We start from the raw sequence: 20,895 nt of genomic DNA, 5'->3' as shown, positions 1-20,895 counted from the left end.
CTGGTCCTAAATGGATAACTCTGAAACAAATCACTTCACTAGGTTGGGCCAAGGATAGTGATGCAAATTTGTAATCCCAAGCTGAAGCAAGATTGCAAGTTTGAGGCCAACTGGGGCAATATAGCCTCATTTCATTTTATTTTGTTATAGTTATTTGTTGGTCATGGGGCACTGTCCCTAAGCTCTTCTTTTTTTTTTTTTTTGGGTCCGGTCGTGGGGCCTGAACTCTGGGCCTGGGCGCTGTCCCTCAGCTCTTCAGCTCAAAGCTAGCACTCTACCACTTGAGTCAGAGCGCCACTTCCAGCTTTTTTGTTATGTGGTGCTGAGGAATTGAACCCAGGGCCTCATGTATGCAAGGAAAGCACTCTACCTCTGAGCCACCTTCCCAGCCCCTAAGCTCTTCTTGCTCAAGGTTAGAGCTCTACTACTTTGACCCACAGCTCCACTTCCAGCTTTCTGGTCATTAATTGGAGTTAAGAGTCTCACAGGACTTGGCCAGGCTGGTTTTGAACCACAATCCTCAAATCTCAGCCTCTTGAGTAGCTAGGATTATAGGCATGAGCCACCAGCACCTGTCTCCAGAAGTCTTGTAAATGTCTTTGTCCTACTGTGTAAATTGTTTTAGAATGAAAATTAAAATATTTCTAATACTTCTTTCAGTTGTCGGCTGAGGTCTACAGGATACACTCAATAACAGGGACAGAGCCATGGGTCCTGTTCAAGGAAGGGGCTGTCCGTGGATTAGAGGCCTTGCTGGCAGAGCCACAGCAGAAAATTGAAACTGTCATTTCTGATGGAGAAGTGATTAAGTAAGTTACAGTACTTGAAAGTGAAGTTTTTACTAAGATAGGCATTATCTGTATAATCTCAGTACTCTCTGTCAAAGGCAGGAGGATCTCAAGTTTGTGGTCTGCCTGGGCTTTAGGCTGTAAGTTTCGGGACAGGCTACATAGAAGACCCTTTCTCAAACAAAATGTGCTATATTTTCCCTCTACATTCTTTGCCTTGTCCAGAAGTAGTTTTGATTATAAACATAATGAAAATAACCTGGAACTAGTCATCCAAAGCCCTTGGTTCAGTCTCCACACACGCCCCTCCCCCCCCTCGCCCCACCCAACCTAATATGTTAGCAACATTTACTGAGTGCTGGCAGCTCCTGTCTATAATCCTGATTACTTATGAGACTGAGATCTTAGGATCCAGATTTTTTTTGGTTGTGGGGCTTGAACTCTGGGCCTGGGCGCTGTCCCTCAGCTCTTTTTTTTTTTTTTGGGTCCGGTCGTGGGGCCTGAACTCTGGGCCTGGGCACTGTCCCTCAGCTCTTCAGCTCAAGGCTAGCGCTCTACCACTTGAGCCACAGCACCACTTCCAGCTTTTTTCTTTTTGCTTATGTGGTGCTGAGGAATCGAACCCAGGGCCTCATGCATGCAAGGCAAGTGCTCTACCACTGAGCCACCTTCCCAGCCCTGTCCCTCAGCTCTTTAGCTCAAGGCTAGTGCTCTACCACTTGAGCCACAGTGCCACTTCCGGCTTTTTCTGCTTATGTGGTGCTGAGGAATCAAACCCAGGGCCTTGTGCATGCAAGGCAAGCATTCTACCACTGAGCCACCTTCCCAGTGCAAGATCTAAATTTGAAGTCAGCAAGGGAAGACAAATTCCAGAGACTCTTATCTCCAATTAACTAGCAAAAAGTGGAGGTATGACTTGTGGTAGAAAGCCAGCCCTGAGCAGAAAAAAAAAAAAAACAACTAATAGTGTATTGTCCTGAGTTTAGTCCTAGTAACAGCCGAAATAAATACTGACCAAAATAACATTTGGGGTAATAGATGATTTAGGAAACCCTAGTCCTGAGAGTCTTGTTGGAATGATAGAGAACTAGTGGTTATTTGAAGATAAAATAGATAGCTCCAATGACCACTCTCTTTAGTTCTATTGTACTGCCTGACTTCCAAGTCACAATCTTGTCCCTTGGAGAAAGTATAGCTGATTGTAATGAAATCATTTAAGGTATCAGCTTTCTCAGATTCTGGAATAGACTGAAAAATTACCCATTCATGTGATAGAGGCTACTTCATGATTTCACATTTTGGCGCTTATTTCATCACATTTCCTATTGAGTTGACTTGGTGCCTCTTTGGGTCTGCCTGGTAAAGTCAAAGCAAAGACTTGTACTTTGTAAGTGAACAGTGTGGTGAACAGTGGACAGCTGTGTCAAACGCTGACACTATACATTTTTTTTTTCTGCCAGTCTTGGGGCTTGAACTCAGGGCCTGGGTGCTGTCCCTGAGCTTTTGCTCAAGGCTAGCATTCTACCACTTGAACCACAGCACCACTTGTAACTTTTTTTTTTTTTTTTTTTTTTTGTCGGTCGTGGGGCTTGAACTCTGGGCCTGGGTGCTGTCCCTCAGCTCTTCAGCTCAAGGCGAGTGCTCTACCACTTGAGCTACAGCACCACTTCCGGTTTTCTGGTGGTTTATTGGAGATAGGAGTCTCACGGTCTTTCCTGCCCAGGCTGGCTTTGAACCGCGATCCTCAGATCTCAGCCTCCTGAGTAGCTAGGATTACAGGCATGAGCCATCAGCGCCCGGCACTTGCGACTTTTTCTGTGTATGTGGTACTGAGGAATTGAATCCAGGGCTTCAGGCATGCTAGGCCAGCACTCTACCACTAAGGCACATTCCCAGCCTGACCATGCATTTCTTAGTGTGAGCAGTTGTCTGGGGAAAACTTTTGGGCTCTGACTACTGCTTTGCCACAATCCAAGGCTATGCCATCTTAGTTATGAGTCTTTCAGCTTCCCTCTGTTGCATGAAGTAGATAAATAAGATCCAAATGTATTCCTCTGAATGCTAGGCCCCAAAATAATTCTGAAGGAAAGGAGGTGAGGGTCAGTTGCAGTTAATAGAACATTCATATTGTCTCTCTTTTAGAACTTCACATTGTGGTCTTGGAAACTCAACATCCTATAACTAATGCAGAGATACCTTTGAGAAAAAAGCCTACTGAGTGCCTGTGAAGTGTATTCTGAAACACTGAATTAGCTGTTCTTTGTGCTTCAGACATATATTTTTCTGAAGTTTTGATTGATAGAATATTTCAATTGATATTGGCATTTTGTTATTTTTCTCTGTTCTTTTTTTTTCAAGGTGGACAAAATTTTTCATGGCATATAGACATCCTGTTGTAATATTTGTTACTGAAAAAGTAAGTGATATCTTCAATTTCTCACCTATTTTGTTTTAAATTTTAAAGTCATCCATATTATTTTCAAAATGAAAAATGGGATTTATATAGTTTTTCTCTGATAGTTAAATTTCTTTATCTTTTGTTCTTATTTTTAATTTATTACATTTAAGCAGTTATACAAGAGTTTTGGAGTCCTGGAGCTTGAACTCAGGGCCTGGGCACGATCTCTGAAGTTTTTTGCTCAAGGTTATGCTTTACCATTTGAGCCACAATTCTACTTGGCTTTTTGCTGGTCAAGAATCTCAGGGACTTTACTATCCAGGCTGGCTTGGAACTATGTTTTTTTGTTTTGTTGTTGTTGTTGTTTTGTCGGTCGCAGGACTTGAACTCTGGGCTTGGGCGCTGTCCCTGCACTCTTCAACTCAAGGTGAGCACTCTACTTCTTGAGCCACAGTGCCACTTCCAGTTTTCTAGTGGTTTATTGGAGATAAGAGTCTCACAGACTTTCCTGCCTGGGCTGGCTTGGAACCACAATCCTCAGATCTCAGCCTCCTGAGTAGCTACGATTATAGATGTGAGCCACCAGCGCCCAGCTGGCTTGGAACTATGATCCTCAGATCTCAGCCTTCTGACTAGTTAGGATTACAGGTGTGAGCCAATGCCATCTGGCAACAAATCATTTTATAAGTACAGTGCATCTTTTTTTTGGGGGGGGCGGGGTGGTCCGCTGGTGGGGCCTGAACTCTGGGCCTGGGCACTGTCCTTCAGCTCTTGAGCCACAGTACCACTTCCAGCTTTTTTTCTTTTTGCTTATGTGGTGCTGAGGAATCGAACCCAGGGCCTCATGCATGCAAGGCAAGCGCTCTACTACTGAGCCACCTTCCCAGCCCCAGTACAGTGCATCTTGATCCATGTCCTTCCTTGCATCATTCTCCCTTTTTATCTTTTTTTTTTGCCAATCTTGGGGCTTGACACTGTCCTTGAGATTCTTTTACTCAAGGCTAGTGCTCTACCACTTGAGCCATAGCACCACTTCTGGCTTTTTCTGAGTAGGTTATTATTATTATTTTTTTTGTTTTGTTTTGTTTTTTGGGTCCGGTAATGGGGCCTGAACTCTGGGCCTGGGTGCTGTCCCTCAGCTCTTCAGCTCAAGGCTAGCACTCTACCACTTGAGCCGCAGCGCCACTTCTGGCTTTTTTCTTTTTGCTTATGTGGTGCTGAGGAATCGAACCCAGGGCCTCAGGCATGCAAGGCAAGCGCTCTACCACTGAGCCACCTTCCCAGCCCCATGAGTAGGTTATTGGAAATAAGAATCTCACAGACTTTCCAGCCCTGCCTGGCTTCAAACTGGAATCCTCAGATCTCAGCCTCCTGAGTAACTAGGATTACAAGTGAGAGCCACCAGCGCCTGGCTCCTTTTTATCTTTTTTAAACATGAAAATGTCTATCTGTTATTATTTCAGTTTCTAAATTAAATGCTATATAAACATTTTAAATATTATCTTAGACAAGAGGTTTTTAAATACTTGCTGAAGTACCTAACATTTAAATATAGTTGGTTAATTCTCCTTTGTTGCAGCATGGCAGTTATTTTGCTTATGTACAAATGTGCAAATCACATAACTTGACAAAATACACACTTGTATTTGGACCAGAAGAAAAACCCATTAAACCAAATTTTACTGCACATGTAGATCGGAAATTCATCTGTTTGATGTCATTAAGTAAGTTTTCTTTAAATTTCTAGTGCTTGTAAGTAGAGGGGTATAATAGAATAATATATAGTTCTGAATCTTTTTTTTGTGTGTGTGATTTTGTGACTTTTGTGATTTTCTCTCATAGGCCTTCCCTTTTCATTCTTCCTTATAAAGCATTTTTATCTTTAGGTTTTGCATTTGGCTCTGCTGATGCACATTCATTAGATCAGTGAAGTATTTTAGGCAGAGTATAGTTTTCAAACATTGTTTCTGTAACTTCTTTTTTTTTTATTGTGAACATACTGTACAGAGGGGTTACAATTACATGGGCAAGATAATGAGTACATTTCTTATCAAGCATTGCAGCCTCCTCCTTTGTTTACCCTTCACATCCCTTCCCAGCCTCCCCATCGCCCCCCCGTTTCTGTAACTTTTATGTCTTAAATTTACCCTAACCAATAAATACTATGATATCCATACAAAAGATTCTTAGGATAGATGTCCAGGCTTGTTGATAGTCTCTACAGGAGTTGGCTATGGTGACACATGGCTGTGACCCAACTCTTGGAAGTTGAGACAATAAGTGTCAAACAAGACAATCTCAAGTTCAAGACTAGTCTGAGCTACATATCTAAACCCTGTCTCAAAAAAACAAGACTTGGGATGTTGTTTAGCGATAAAGCTCTAGCCTAGATAGAATGTAGAAGGCACTGTGTTCTATCCCCGCTGGATGATGGGAGCCTGCTGGGAGTGGTGTGCTTGGCATTGACTGGTCCTTGTATTACTTTTCTCCAGCCATTAGTTTCAATGTTACCTTTCTTTGAACAAGAAGAGAAGTAAGCAGCTTTGGCTTAAGCCATCCACTTTTTATAGAGTTTTGTTTTGTTTTGCAGATATTTTTGTTTGTTCTCATTTGTTTTCGTATGGTACTAAGAGTGAACCTAGTACCACGTGCCTGTTAAGTAGGCACTCTACCACTGAGCTATATCCATTACCTTCTTTTTGTTGTTGTGGGGCTTGAACTCTGGACCTGGGCATTGTCCCTCAGCTCTTCTGCTCAAGGCTAGCACTCTACCTACCACTTGAACCAAAGTGCTACTTCTGGTTTTCTGAGTAGTTTATTGGAGATAAGAGTTTCACAGACGTTCCAGCCTGGGCTGGCTTTGAATCTCAGATCTCAACTTCCTGAGTAGCTAGAATTACAGGTGTAGCCGGGCGCTGGTGGCTCACACCTGTAATCCTAGCTACTCAGGAGGCTGAGATCTGAGGATCGCGGTTCAAAGCCAGCCCGGGCAGTAGAGACCGTGAGACTCCTATCTCCAATAAACCACCAGAAAACCGGAAGTGGCGCTGTAGCTCAAGTGGTAGAGCTCTCGCCTTGAGCTGAAGAGCTGAGGGACAGTGCCCAGGCCCAGAGTTCAAGCCCCACGGCCGACCAAAAAAAAAAAAAAAAAAAGAATTACAGGTGTAAGCCACCAGTACCCAGCCATCCATAACCTTTTAAGTTTTGTTTTTTTGTTTTTTGTTTTTGCTGGTCCTGGACCCTTGGACTCTGGGTTTGGGCACTGTCCCTGAGCTCCTTTTTGCTCAAGGATGGTATTCTACTTACTACTTGAGCCACAGTGCCATTTTGGGCTTTTTCTGTGATTAATTAGACATAAGCGTCTCATGGGCCTTCCAGACATGGCTGCCTTCAAACAAGCCTCAGATCTCAGTCTCCTGAATAGCTCAAAGGTGTGAGCCACTGGTGCCTGGCAGAATTGTTTTTTCTTGGTCCTAGGGCTTGAACACAGGACCTAGGTACTGTACTGAACTTTTGTGTTCATGGCTAGTGCTCTGCTTTTCAGCTTTTCAGTAGCTAATTGGAGATAAGAGTCTCATGGACTTTCCTGCCCATATTGGCTTCGAACTTAGGCTCCTTAGGTTTTAACCTCCTAAGTACCTAGGATTACAGGCATGAGTCACCAGTGCCTGACTGTTAGTATTTTTGAGGCAGAGTCTCATTGTTAATGTAAGCTTTTCTCAAACTTGATGTCCTCCTATCTTTGCTTCTTGAGTGCTGGTACTGTAGTCTTGCACCACCTGACATTCCCTATTTTATTATTGTTATTAATCATAAGCCAGTGTGGGCTTGAACTCCACACCTATGCTTTTGTTCCACCACTTTTTTTGCTGGTGTTCTACCACTTGAGCTATTCCTCCATTTCCATATTCCTTATTTTCATTCTTTTTTTTTTTTTTTTCCTTCCAGCCATTGGGCTTGAACTCAGGGCCTGGTTGCTGTCCATGAGCTTTTCTGCTTAAGGCTAGCACTCTACCACTTTTAGCTACAGCTCTACTTTCGGTTTTCTGGTGGCTAGTTTCATGGACTTTTCTGCCCCAACTGGCTTTGAACTATAATCCTCAAATCTTAGCCTCCTGAGTAGCTAGGATTACAAGCATGAGCCACCATCACCCAGCTGATCCCTTCCCCCCCCCCCCCCTTGTAGGGCTTGAACTCAGGGCCTGGGCACTGTCCCTGAGCCTCTTTGTGCTTATGGCTAGGACTCTACCACTTGAGCCACAGCACCATTTCTGGTTTTTGAGTGATTAATTGGAGATAAGAGTCTCACACAGACTTTTCTGCCTGGGTTGGCTTCAAATCCTGATCCTCAGATCTCAGCCTCCTGAGTAGCTAGGATTACAGGCATGAGCTACCAGCATCTGACATTCAGAACTATACTAGTATATATATTAACTAATTGTACAAAAAAATAGATTTTATTGTTTTTCAAACATGAGTGTAATGGACTTTGATCATATTTACTATACAGAGGTGCGCATGTGCATACACACATTTCTGTATTATTATTTAATAGAAGGCATTACAGTGATATATTGTTTTTTTGATTGAATTAGTGAAATCTTACAAAAAACTGAATACATTTAAATAATAGATAATGACATGTCCTTATCCACTTGTAAACAGTACTTTTTTCCAACAGGCTGTGATGGGTGCATATATGAAACCTTGGTACCAATATATTCAGGCGACACGGAAAAAGAACAGCGAGTCGTTAGTTCATTGTTGCTCAAGACTGTTGTAACAGGGGGTGCTCGAAATGGTGTTGGACTCACCGCCCTGGATTCAGATCATGTGGCAGTCCTCGGGCCTCCTCTGCCAGTTTCTAAGGGTAAATGAATGCATAGCAAAGTCCTTTACCCCTTGGCTTTCCCTTTATTTTTTCATTTCTTTTTTTCTTTTTCTTTGATTTGAGACAGTCTCACTATGTAGCCAGGCTAGCTTCTGACTGCTGATCCTGCTTCAGCCTTCCAAGCGCAGGGATTGCAGATGTGTACTGCCATGTCTGGCTTTCTTTCTTTATTACCATTCCTATTCATTCTCTTGGTCATTTTTGTAACTTAATTTTTCTTTTTCCTTTGTTTTTTGCGACCATGTCTTGTTACATAGCCCAGGCTATTCTGGTACTTGTTCTATTAGCACAGACTGGACTCAAATTCAGGATCCTCCTGTCGGGGCTGAGAAGGTGGCTCAGTGGTAGAGCGCTTGCCTTTCATGCATGAATCTCTGAGTTCGATTCCTCAACACCACATAAGCAAAAAAAGAAAAAAGCCGGAAGTGGCACTGTGGCTCAAGTGGTACAGCACTAGCCTTGAGCTGAAGAGCTGAGGGACAGTGCCCAGGCCCAGAGTTCAGGCCCCACGACCGGACCCAAAAAAAAACCCAACCTCCTGCCTTAGTTTTCCAAATCCTATATTAGCGGCCTGTAACACCACACGTAGGGCCTCACATATATTAGACAGTCCTTCTCCCATTGAGCTACACACACTCTGCATTCCCTCTTTTGCTTGTTTTTTGTTTTTTTTTTTGTCGGTCATGGGGCTTGAACTCTGGGCTTGGGTGCTGCCCCTGTGTTCTTCAGTTCAAGGAGAGCACTCTATCGCCACAGCAATACTTTCGGTTTTCGAGTGGTTTATTGGAGATACGAGTCTCACGGACTTTCCTGCCCCGGCTGGCTTTGAACCCTGATCCTCAGATCTCAGCCTGAGTAGCTAGGATTATAGGTGTGAGCCACCGGCACCCGGCTTTGCTTGTTTTTTGTTTTTTATTGGGTTATTTGTCTTTTTAACCATTCAACAAATTATTTTGAAAGGGTGGTTCTGGGATTTTGAACTCAAACCTAGGTGTTGTCCCTAAGCTTTTGTGCTTAAGACTAGCACTCTGCCACTTGAGCCATAGCTCTATTTCCGGCTTTTTATTTTATTTTATTTTTTGGGTCCGGTCGTGGGGCCTGAACTCTGAGCCTGGGCGCTGTCCCTCAGTTCTTCAGCTCAAGGCTAGCGCTCTACCACTTGAGCCACAGCACCACTTTCGGCTTTTTCCTTTTTGCTTATGTGGTGCTGAAGAATCGAACCCAGGGCTTCAGTCATGCAAGGCAAGCGCTCTACCACTGAGCCACCTTCCCAGCCCTGGCTTTTTGATATTTTATTTTATTTTATTTTATTTTTATTTATTTATTTTTTGGGGTCCGGTCGTGGGGCCTGAACTCTGGGCCTGGGTGCTGTCCCTCAGCTCTTCAGCTCAAGGCTCGCACTCTACCACTTGAGCCACAGTGCCACTTCCAACTTTTTTCTTTTTGCTTTTGTGGTGCTGAGGAATCGAACCCAGGGCCTCAGGCTTGCAAGACAAGTGCTCTACCACTGAGCCACCTTCCCAGCCCCTTTTTTGATATTTTATTAGAGATAAGAGTCTCACGTACTTTCCTGCCTAGGTTAGCTTTGAACCATGATTCTCAAACCTTAGCTTGCTGAGTAGCTATAATTACAGGTCTAAGCCCCCCATGCCTAGCTGGTTGTTTGGTTGTTTGTCTTTGCTGTTGATTTTTAGGGTCCCTTATGAGATACAATTCCCATTAGTTTTTTCCCCAATTCTTTCTTCTCTTGCTGCTCCTGTTTGTTTTTATTTTGTTGTTGTTGTTTTGTGTCTGTGTGTGTGTATGCGCACACACTCACGTGTACATGTGTGTGCCAGTCCTGGGACTTGAACTTAGGGCTTGAATGCTGTCTGAGCTTTTTTTCTCAAGGCTAATGTTCTATTTGAGCCACAGCTCCACTTCCAGAATTTTGGTGCTTAGAGGTAGGAGTCTCACAGATTGTCTTGCATGGCCTGGTTTCAAACCAAGATCCTCAGATCTCAGCCTCCTGAGTAGCTAGTGTTACAGGCGTCAGCTACTGGCCACCAGCTTTTAGTTTGTTTTTGTTTTTAATAGTATCTTAGGACCAGCCTGGACTAAGATCCTCCTATTTGTACTTCCCCTCATAGCTGGTAAGACAGACATGAATTTTTTTTTTTTTTTTTTGGTCGGCCATGGGGCTTGAACTCTGTGACTGGGCGCTGTCCCTCAGCTCTTCAGCTCAAGGCGAGCGCTCTACCACTTGAGCTACAGCGCCACTTCCGGTTTTCTGGTGGTTTTTATTGGAGATAGGAGTCTCACGGTCTCTACTGCCCAGGCTGGCTTTGAACCGCGATCCTCAGATCTCAGCCTCCTGAGTAGCTAGGATTACAGGTGTGAGCCACCAGCGCCCGGCATCCAGACATGAATTATTATGCTCAGCATATTTTTCTTTGTGTTTTCTTCATATTTCAGATAGCAGGTCAACCTAGACTCATAGTTCAGAGCCTTTCTCACAAAAGACCTGTAATAGTGATTGTTCCCCAGTAATTGTATGTACTGGGAGGCCTAGCTAGAAGGATTGCAGATTCAAGGCCAGTGGATATGGTAATGCAAGACTCTGTTTCAGAAATTAAAAAAAAAGATGTTGGAGCTACAGCTCAAGTGATAGATTGCTTACCTAGTATTTGTGACACTGTGAATCAGAGAATGTCAAGTCTTCTAACTTTCCCTCTACCCCAACACAGAAAAAAAATGTCCAAAGCTGGCCTTGAACTCTGAGTCCTACCAAGTTGTGGGTTTACAGTCACACAGCACCATAACAAACTTAGTTTTATTCCTTTTCAGGATTGCTTTAGTTATTTGAGCTCTTGGAAGTTTTTTGTTTTTTGTTTTTGTTTTTGTTTTTTTTTGGTCAGTCATGGGACTTGAACTCAGGGTCTGTCCCTGAGCTCTTCAGCTCAGGGCGAGCACTTTACCACTTGAGCCACAGCTCCACTTCCAGTTTTCTATGGTTTATTGGAGGTAAGAGTCTCACAGACTTTCCTGCCCATGTTGACTTTGAACCGTGATCCTCAGATCTCAGCCTCCTGAGTAGCTAGGATTGATTACAGGCCTGAGCTACTGGCACCCTGCAAAAGGAGTATTTTTAAATTTTTACTTAGATTGTACATAGTAAGGGTTTCATCCTGACATTTCCATACATTGATCCTGTTCATCCCCTCTAGTCCTGCTTATCTCCCTTGGCCTTTGGAATTTTGATATGGATTCAGTGAATCTATAGATTGCTTTGTGCAGCATTGCTGTCTTTTTTCAACTTACAGATTCATGTGTAATTGATAAGATCTCCTACCTTTCCTCCATTCTCACCTGTCAGGGGTACTTCTTGCCATGTCCTCTCCCATTGTCCAACTTCCAGGCTAGTTGTAGTATTTATTGCTCATTTTATATACTTAATTAAATCAAACTTCAGTCTTTACTCTGACGCTTTCCCCTTCCCCAAGATGTGACGTATGTATTCTTCAAACTATTTCTGAGTTTGTCTTATTTTTTAGAATGCCTTTCCATATGGAACATAAAATTTCAAACTTTACAGACTTCAAAAGAGTTACCACAAGGGACCAGTGGACAAGTAAGTTTTTTTCTCTTGAGGATTTTTTTCAAATTTGCTTTTAATTTATTTTTTTGAGACAGGGTATCAGTATGAAACCCAAGCTGGCCTTGAACTTTCAAACTTCCTGTTTTAAGCCCCAGAGTCCTGGGATTATTATTGTGTGCCACTGCACCAAGCCAAATTGTGTTATTTTGCTATCCATAAATATTGTGAAGGAAAAGATCTCCCTACAGACCTAACTTTGATTAAATTAAAAAAATTTTTCAGGGCTGGGAAGGTGGCTCAGTGGTAGAGTGCTTGCCTTGCATGCATGAGGCCCTGGGTTCGATTCCTCAGCACCACATAAGCAAAAAAAAAAAATCGGAAGTGGCACTGTGGCTCAAGTGGTAGAGTGCTAGCCTTGAGCTGAAGAGCTGAGGGACAGTGCCCAGGCCCAGAGTTCAGGACCCACGACCGGACCAAAAAAAAAAAAAATTTTCAGGGCTGGGAAGGTGGCTCAGTGGTAGAGTGCTTGCCTTGCATGCCTGACATGCCTGAGGCCCTGGGTTCAATTCCTCAGTACCACATAAGCAAAAAGAAAAAAAAAAGCCGGAAGTGGCACTGTGGCTCAAGTGGTAGAGCGCTAGCCTTGAGCTGAAGAGCTGAGGGACAGCGCCCAGGCCCCAGAGGGCACAAGTGGCTCACACCTATAGTCCTAGCTACTTGGAAGACTGAGATTGGGAGGCTTGTGGCCAAGACCAGCTTGGGCAGAAAAGTTTGTAAGATCCCCTTCTTGACCAACTAGGGTATAGTAATATGTGTATGTCAGCCTATGGCATGAGAGACTGATATCAGGAAGATCAAGGTTCTAGCCTAACTTCGGCAAAAAAAAAAAGTCTGCAAGATGCCCACCTCATTGTAAGAAGCTGGGTGTGATGGTGAGCATCTGTCATCCCAACGATGGCAGGAAAGAAGATCGCTGTGTAGGCATGTACCTGGACAGGAAGTGAAAACCTATCTAAACAAAATAACCAGTGTGGAAAAGGAATAGGGCTGTGGATAAGCAGTGGACACCTGCCCACAAGCTTGAGCCCCTGAGTCAACCCCCAGGATTCCCCAAAGTATTTTTTTTTTTTTCCGGTTGTGGGGCTTGAACTCTGGGCCTCAGCACTGTCCCTCAGCTCTTCAGCTCAAGGTGAATGCTCTACCGCTTGAAGTACAGCACCACTTCTGGTTTTTTCTGGTGGTTTATTGGAGATAAGAGTTTCACGGCCCATCCTGGCGGCGCATACCAGTAATAAAGGAGGAGGATGAGGTAGGAGGATGACGAGTTCGAGACCAGCCTGGGCTACACCTTTTAGCCAGGCACCAGTGGTTCATGCCTGTAATCCTAGCTACTCAGGAGGCTGAGATCTGAGGATCACGGTTCAAAGCCAGCCCGGGCAGGAAAGTCCGTGAGACTCTTATTGCCAATAAGCCACTAGAAAACTGGAAGTGGTGCTGTGGCTCAAGCGGTAGAGTGCTCACCTTGAGCTGAAGAGCTGAGGGCCAGCACCCATTCCCAGAGTTCAAGCCCACGACGGACCAAAAGAAAAACTGTTTCACTGCCTGGGCTGGCTTTGAACCAAGATCCTCAAATCTCAGCCCCCTGAGCAGCTAGGATTACCATTGTGAGCCACCGGTGCCCGGCTTCCCAAAATATTTTTTACCTGAAAGATTATATTTAATTTGGCTATTGTTTTAATAATTTCTGTATATTTATTACCTTGAAAAAACTAAATTATACCTAGTTTAGATCAAAGAACAATTAGTTAATAAAACACCATTTTGTTTTAAGCAATACTAGGGTGTGAGCTCAATGCCTTATGCTTGCTGGGCATATACTCTACCATTCTAGCTAAACTGCTGGCCCTTTAAGTATTTTTCAGGAATAGTCTCATGATTAGCCTAGGTGCAGCCTCAAACAGATAGTCTCCTGCATAGCAAGAACCATGGATGCACAGCACACTCCCAGCTTCCTGATTGAGATGGGATCTCAATAACATTTTGCCTGAGCTGGCTGTGATCTTCCTGCCTTTGGCTTTATGAGTTACTGGGATTATAGGCATGAAACACTGCTTCTGGCTTAATTACCTTTTTAAGCTGCTTTTTTAATTGAATCTTTTTATTTTTTAGCTATATCTTAAAGTGATAGGTTTCCTAATAAATTAGGAATATGTAAATGTTATGAAATTAAAGAATCAAAATTTAAACAGAACAAACTTCATAAAGCTAGGGTTCTTGGCTGTTTTGTGAACTCTTTTATACTTACAGTGCCTAGCAGTGAGGCAGAATGTTTACTTCATTTACTGTCTGGGAAATACTGGTATGTAAATAAAACACCAATTTGGGCATTAGAATATTGTTTTTTGTTTTTTTTTTTGTTTGGGTCGGTCGTGGGGCTTGAACTCTGGGCCTGGTCCCTCAGCTCTTCAGCTCAAAGCTAGTGCCACTTCAAGCCTTTTCTGTTTATGTGGTGCTGAGGAATGGAAACCAGGGCCTCATACAAGCACTCTACCACTGAGCCACCTTCCCAATCCCAAATATTGATTTAATGAGAGAAACTCTGGTTTTCTCAACTTAAAATTAAGTTATAATTTATATTTAACAGCTGATTTAACACAATAAACAATTCACAGTTGTATTCTAACAAACTTGTTTTCTATTTCTTTATTCCTTTAAGCTTGTGTTTAAAAACCTATTTTATCTTTAAATCTGATCTTTGGGATCATAACATAGAAGCACTGAGAGCCAGGCTGGGAAAGGTGGCTCAGTGGTAGAGCACTTGCCTTGCATGCATGAGGCCCTGGGTTCCATTCCTCAGCACCACATAAGCAAAAAGAAAAAAGCCGGAAGTGGCGCTGTGGCTCAAGTGGTAGAGCGCTAGCCTTGAGCTGAAGAGCTGAGGGACCGCACCCAGGCCCAGAGTTCAGGCCCTACAACCGGACCCAAAAAAAGAAACACTGAGAGCCAATCACATTAACATAGTCCTAGAATCCCAGTACTCCTAAAGAAGGATGATTACAAGTTTAAGTCCAAGCTGGGCTATATAACCCAAGTTTCAGGCCAACGTGGGCTATAGTGAGGCCCTGTCTCAGAAACAACAATAACAAAAAAAAGTAGGCTGTGTGGCTCAAGACTATGAACTAGCTGTGAGGTACAGATCAGGAGATCAAGGTTCTACGCCAGCCCTGGCAAAAAAGAAGTTGAAGAGATTCTATCTCAGGTGTGGGGAAACCTGGGTACAGTAGCATTTGCCTGTTATCTCCAGCAGCACAGAAATACAAGTAGGAGGTTGACAGCCTAGGCCTGCCCAGGCATAAAGCAAGACTTTACCATGAAATAAGCCAAGGCAAAAGGGGGCTGGAGGCATGGTTCAAGTGGTAGAGCACCCTGACCTTCCATTCTGCCCAGCAATCACCAGTACTACCAAAACTGAAAATACCCTTTAAATTATGATTTATTGAAACTTGACCCTAGCTAGTAAGTTATACATATTATTTTGAAAAGTTGACTGAATTTGCATTGATTGTATTGTACTTAGCTTATCCAGTAATTTATTGTTATAAGACTTTATTGAGTCAGGTTTTAGAAGAGGAAAATGTTACATTGTTTTGTTTTCTAGCTCTGGTATTATGGAGAAGTTTTGTTTATGTTACATGGGAAGTTTCTAACTGTGATTCCATACAAGTGTGAAGTTTCATCATTGGCAGGTGCCCTGGGGAAACTCAAGCATGGTCAAAATCAAGGTAGGAATTTGTTCATACACTTTTTTGTTTTCTGATGCCAGTCCTGGGGCTTGAACTCAGGACCTGAGCACTGTCTTAGCTTTTTTGTGCAAGACTAGTGTTCTACCACTTGAGCCACACAGGTCTACTTCCAGCATTTTGGTGGTTAATTGGAGATAAAAGGGTCACAGACATTCCTGCCTATGCTAGCATAGAACTGAGATCCTCAGATTTCAGTCTACCAAGTAGCTAGGATTGCAGGTGAGAGCCACTGGCACCCAACTATATACTGTTTAATTAGTGCAAACATTTTACCTTACCTCCTGGTTTCAAATACAGGTTTGCATAGCCACCTCTGCACAGGCCTCTTCCTAATGTAGACATTTGCTTCTGTTCACTGCCTGAGGATCCTTAGGAATGGTGCCCATGGAGTGGCCATAGCAAGATTGCAAGGCAAACCAGCCATGCCTCTTTCCACCCCTCATTTACTATAGCTCTTGATGTTGATTCAGCCTTGCTGTTCTGATTTGTAATCCTCAGCTGTGTTAGAATTTACCTGTGAAGTTATTGGTGGAGTTACATGGACTTCACTTGTACAGGATAGTTATTTTTTGTTTTTTGTTTTTGTTTTGTTTTGTTGGTCGTGGGGCCTGAACTCTGGGCCCAGGCGCTGTCCGTCAGCTCTTCAGCTCAAGGTTAGTGCTCTACCACTTGAGCCACAGCGCCACTTCCAGTTTTTTTCTTTTTGCTTATGTGGTGCTGAGGAATCGAACCCAGGGCCTCAGGCATGCAGGGCAAGCACTGTACCACTGAACTACCTTCCCAGCTCCAGGAGAGGTGTTTTGGTTCTTGATTGAACCTTGATTGGTCAGAGTATTCTAGTTGTATATCTTATATTTTCTTTTTAGACATTCAGACCGTTCCCCATTTTGCAAACTGGGAAACCTCTCAGGAATTTGGATTTGAATCTTACAACTCAGAGCAGTCAAGGAAAATGGTAAGTTTGGTTTTCTCTTATTATTTCTTATTATTATACTTGTATTTAAGTATTTGTACGAGGGAGTTACCATCAACAAATGAATGCAATGCATCTTGATAGATGTCACTCCTTTCGCCTTTCTGACACAAATTTAGTACTTGAAGGAGAGATGGCAGAGCCGGGTGTCAGTAGCTCACACCTGTAATTCTAGCTACGCAGGAGGCTGAGATCTGAGGATCATAGTTCGAAGCAAGCCTGGGCAGGAACATCTGGGAGACTCATATCTCCAATAAACCACTCAGAAAACTGGAAGTGGCACTCTGACTCAAGTGGTAGAGTGCTAGCCCTGAGCTGAAGAGCTAAGGGACAGAGTCCAGGCCCGGAGTTCAAGCCCCACAACTGAGGGGGAAAAAAGAGATACACAAAGAGAGAGATGGCAGGAAGATGTTGATAAACAGTAGCTGAATTCTTTTCATGATTTATATCTGTACAACTTCACAGCTTGGCAATTTGAGTCTTGGAACCTGGGAACCTCTTGCCTTTTTATCCAAAATTGACTCATGTAGTCAGCTCTGTGTGTGTGTGTGTGTGTGTGTGTGTGTGTGTGTGTGTGTGTGTGTGTGTGTGTGTGTGTGTGTGTGTGTGTGTGTGTGTGTGTGTGTGTGTGTGTGTGTGTGTGTGTGTGTGTGTGTGTGTGTGTGTGTGTGCATGTACCAATCCTGGGGCTTAAACTTGTGTGTGTGTGTGTGTGTAAATGAATTAATGCATGTGTGCATGTACCAATCCTGGGGCTTAAACTTGTGTGTGTGTGTGTGTGTGTGTGTGTAAATGAATTAATGCATGTGTGCATGTACCAATCCTGGGGCTTAAACTTAAGGCCTGGGCACTGACACTAAGCTATTGTGCTCAAGGTTAGCACTCTACTACTTTGGGCCACAGCTCCACTTTTTTTTTTTTTTTTTTGGTCCAGTTGTGGGGCCTGAACTCTGGGCCTGGGCGCTGTCCCTCACCTCTTCAGCTCAAGGCTAGCACTCTACTCCTTGAGCCACAGCATCATGTCCGGCTTTTTTCTTTTTTCTTTATGTGGTGCTGAGGAATCGAACCCAGGGCCTCAGGCATGCAAGGCAAGCGCTCTACCACTGAGCCACCTTCCTAGCCTCCACTTTTGTTTTTTTTGTAGTTGAAGGAAGATCAGAGTCTCATGAACTTTTTGGTGGGGCAGGCTTCAAACTGAGGCCTTCAGTACCTAGGATTACAGGCAGAGCCATCGGTTTTGGCAAATCTTTTTTTGTTTGGTGGTGGTGGTTGTTGTTTTTGGTCATGGGGCTTGAACTCTGAGCCTGGGTACTGTCCCTGAGCTCTTCAGCTCAAGGCCAGCAATCTTCTACTTGAGCCACAGGGCCACTTCTGGTTTTCTGGTTGTTAATTGAAGATAAGAGTCTCACAGACTTTCCTGTTCAGGCTGTCTTTGAACCTTGATCCTCAGATCTCAGCCTCCTAAATAGCAAGAATTACAGGCGTGAGCCACCAGTACCTAGCTTGGCTAGTTAATTTTTATGTGTACAATTAGGCTCAGGTTAGATAATAGTAATACTTTCTTGAGTATATTTTATTTTGTGTTTAAAAGCCACAAACACCTCAGCTAGGTATGGCTTCACATGCCTACAGTCCTAGCACTTGGGAAGCAAAGGCAAGAAGATTCCAAGTATGAAGCCAGTTTAGGTTACATAGGAAGACTCTGTCTCAAAAATAAACTCAAGCTGGGCCCTGGTGGCTCACACTTGTAATCCTATCTACTCAAGAGGCTGAGATCTGAGGATCACTGTTCAAAGCCAGCCTGGGCAGGAAAGTCTGTGAGACTCTCATCTCCAATAAACCACTAGAAAACTGGAATCGCACTGTGGCTCAAGTGGTAGAGCAGTCGCCTTGAGCTGAAGAGTGCAGGGACAGCGCCCAAGCCCAGAGTTCAGGCCCCACGACCCAGCAAAAAAAAAAAAATTTAATAAACCCCTCACTCAAGATACTTAGTTCCATAGTTAAAACCACTTTTCCCTGTAATAAATTTGATTTTTTTTTAAAGTTGTGTAGCAATGAGTATGCTAGTGTCTTTTGAGTGTTTTGTGTTAAATGTTAACAAGTATTTTATTTTGTTTTGAGGTCCTAATCAGTTTATTTTATTCCAGTTAAGGAGAAAAAAAATGGAAACCCATTTACAGCCAGAAGGTCCAGCATCTGAACAACTTCTATCAACCATAAAGGTAAACCAAAACTTGAGTGGCTAAAAGCAATTCCAGCTGCTTTTCACTACCTTGTCAGCGAGCACTTTTGTGGGGATATGACGCGTGTTCATGCTGAGCCTGTGCTTGTCAGAGCTGGCCCATAGCTGCTGTGTTTGACTGCCACCTTGTGAGGTGGCTGTTCTTCCCCCGGCCTCCTGACTGTCTCATTCAGCTGCACGCTGTGTTTGTAGCCTTCAAAGGATATCAGTTTCTGAACCCGTAGGTTTCTTTTCTTGCAGTTTTCATGTGTGTGTGTGTCCATTCATAGTTTCAGCTCATCTCACAGGACCACAGGAATACTGTCCGGGATGTTAAAAAGTACAGCATTAAATTTTACTAAGGTGGCCAATGGAATTCCTTAATTCTGCCCTTGCAGAAAGGTCCTGAGAAACATATTGAAGTGGAACTGCGTAAATTTCTGGCTAAATGGACACCTGACTTTCATAGTACCATCGGAGACTTAGTAAAAGGACTTCTCGGAAGATGTAAAGCAGAACCGTCCTTTTATCCCCGGAACTGTCTCATGCAGCTCATCCAAACCCGTGTGCTTTCCTACAGGTGGGTGCCTTTTCTTTTTTCTTTTCTTTTCCTTTATTTATTTAATATTTTTTGGCGATTGTGGGGCTTGAACTCAGGGCCTGAGTGCTGGCCCTGAACCTCTTTATGCTCAAGACTAGAGCTGTACCACTTGAGCCACAGTGCTATCTCTGGTTTTTGAGTGGTTAATTGGAGATAAGAGTCTCAAGGGGATTTTTTGTACCCTTTTCTAGCTTAAAACTGCAATCCTCAGATCTCAGCCTCCTGAGTAGCATGAGCCACTGGCATCCAGCTGCCTAACTCTTTTTTTTTTGGGTCCGGTTGTGGGGCCTGAACTCTGGGCCTGGGCGCTGTCCCTCAGCTCTTCAGCTCAAGGCTAGCGCTCTACCACTTGAGCCACAGTGCCACTTCAGGCTTTTTTTCTTTTTGCTTATGTAGTGCTGGGGAATCGAACCCATGGCTTCAGGCATGCAAGGCAAGCGCTCTACCACTGAGCCACCTTCCCAGCCCCAGCTGCCTAACTCTTTTTGACCTTGTTGTTTTGGTTGTTTTGCCTAGACTGAGGTTTGAACCCTGGATTTGCACTTTCATTTTGTTCATTTGGCTTGCACATTACCATTTGATTCACATCTTGAGCCCAACCTTTTGTGGTTGTTTTGAAGATGGAGTCCTGTGGACTTCTCTGCCTAGTCTAGCTCTGAACTATGAGCCTCCAGATCTCAGTGTCCTGAGTAACTAAGGTTACAGGTATAAGCCATCCCCACCCAGCTTGACCTTACTTATATAGCTGAAGTTATTCTTAACATAGAAAATGATTCCCAGGATGAGTGAGGTAGTACTTAGCCATAATCCCAGTATTCAAGATGCTGAAGCGGGAAATTCATGTAGCCAGCCTGGGCTACATAGCAATTTACTATCTCAAAAAGTGAAGATGATGATTTTTTTTCTTAGCTTATGCCCCGGATTAATGGAGATTGCCTTAGAACAAACAGATGTGCAGATGTTACAGCTCTGTCTACAGCAGTTCCCTGACATTCCTGAGTCAGTCACCTGTGCTTGCTTAAAAGTTTTCTTGAGGTAAGTTGGAACCCAATGGCTTTTCCCTTCACTACATTTAAAATCTCTTGACGGGCTGGGAAGGTAGCTCAGTGGTAGAGTGCTTGCCTTGCATGCATGAGGCCCTGGGTTCATTTCCTCAGCACCATACAAGCAGAAAAAGCCAGAAGTGGCACCGTGGCTCAAGTGGTAGAGTGCTGGCCTTGAGCTGAAGAGCTGAGGGACAGCACTCTGGCCCAGAGTTCAGGCCTCATGATTGGCAAAAAAAAACCTCTTGACATTAGAATGCTTAGAAAATAAATTTTCATTTAACAGTTCAAATAATGATAAGAATTAACTTCTTGCTTTTAACATCATAGCATTGGTGATGACAGTCTTCAAGAAATTAATATCAATATGGAGTCAGTTTTTGATTGTAGTGATACTGTACAAGATGAGAAAATGGAAGAGCAAACTAAAATCCTTCAAAATGGCTTCAAACGGGAAGACAGCAGCTGCAGTAACTGTAATCAGGAGTTAAATAAAAAGCCCCAAGGAGCAGCAAATGCAACCACCTCATGCCCTGTGACCCCAAAGAGAGCAGCTCTGCTGTATCCTTTGGAGCTTGGTATATCTGGACCACTTCATGG

At 43.5% G+C, this 20,895-nt stretch overlaps 1 protein-coding gene across 2 annotated transcripts in view; it reads left to right on the top strand.

Annotated features, from left to right (window-relative positions):
• Nol11 (nucleolar protein 11) overlaps nt 1-20,895 on the top strand; it is a 35,075-nt gene that overhangs the window by 3,254 nt on the left and 10,926 nt on the right. The window contains exons 4-15 of one of the 2 annotated variants that reach the window (XM_069993107.1): nt 661-809; nt 3,147-3,204; nt 3,566-3,613; nt 4,766-4,910; nt 7,868-8,056; nt 11,611-11,687; nt 15,313-15,436; nt 16,324-16,412; nt 18,578-18,652; nt 19,050-19,231; nt 20,162-20,287; nt 20,626-20,856. In XM_069993107.1, coding sequence (XP_069849208.1) covers nt 661-809; nt 3,147-3,204; nt 3,566-3,613; nt 4,766-4,910; nt 7,868-8,056; nt 11,611-11,687; nt 15,313-15,436; nt 16,324-16,412; nt 18,578-18,652; nt 19,050-19,231; nt 20,162-20,287; nt 20,626-20,856 — 1,493 coding nt within the window. The remainder of the gene's footprint in view (nt 1-660; nt 810-3,146; nt 3,205-3,565; nt 3,614-4,765; nt 4,911-7,867; nt 8,057-11,610; nt 11,688-15,312; nt 15,437-16,323; nt 16,413-18,577; nt 18,653-19,049; nt 19,232-20,161; nt 20,288-20,625; nt 20,857-20,895) is intronic. The other variant, XM_069993108.1, reaches the window with a different exon arrangement.

The sequence above is a fragment of the Dipodomys merriami genome, unplaced genomic scaffold (genome assembly GCF_024711535.1).
Source record: "Dipodomys merriami isolate MVZ:Mamm:240054 unplaced genomic scaffold, mDipMer1.0.p SCAF_42, whole genome shotgun sequence".
Taxonomy (NCBI): domain Eukaryota; kingdom Metazoa; phylum Chordata; class Mammalia; order Rodentia; family Heteromyidae; genus Dipodomys; species Dipodomys merriami.
The sequence above is the reverse complement of the archived record's forward strand: the minus strand, read 5'-3'. Positions and strand labels throughout refer to the sequence as shown.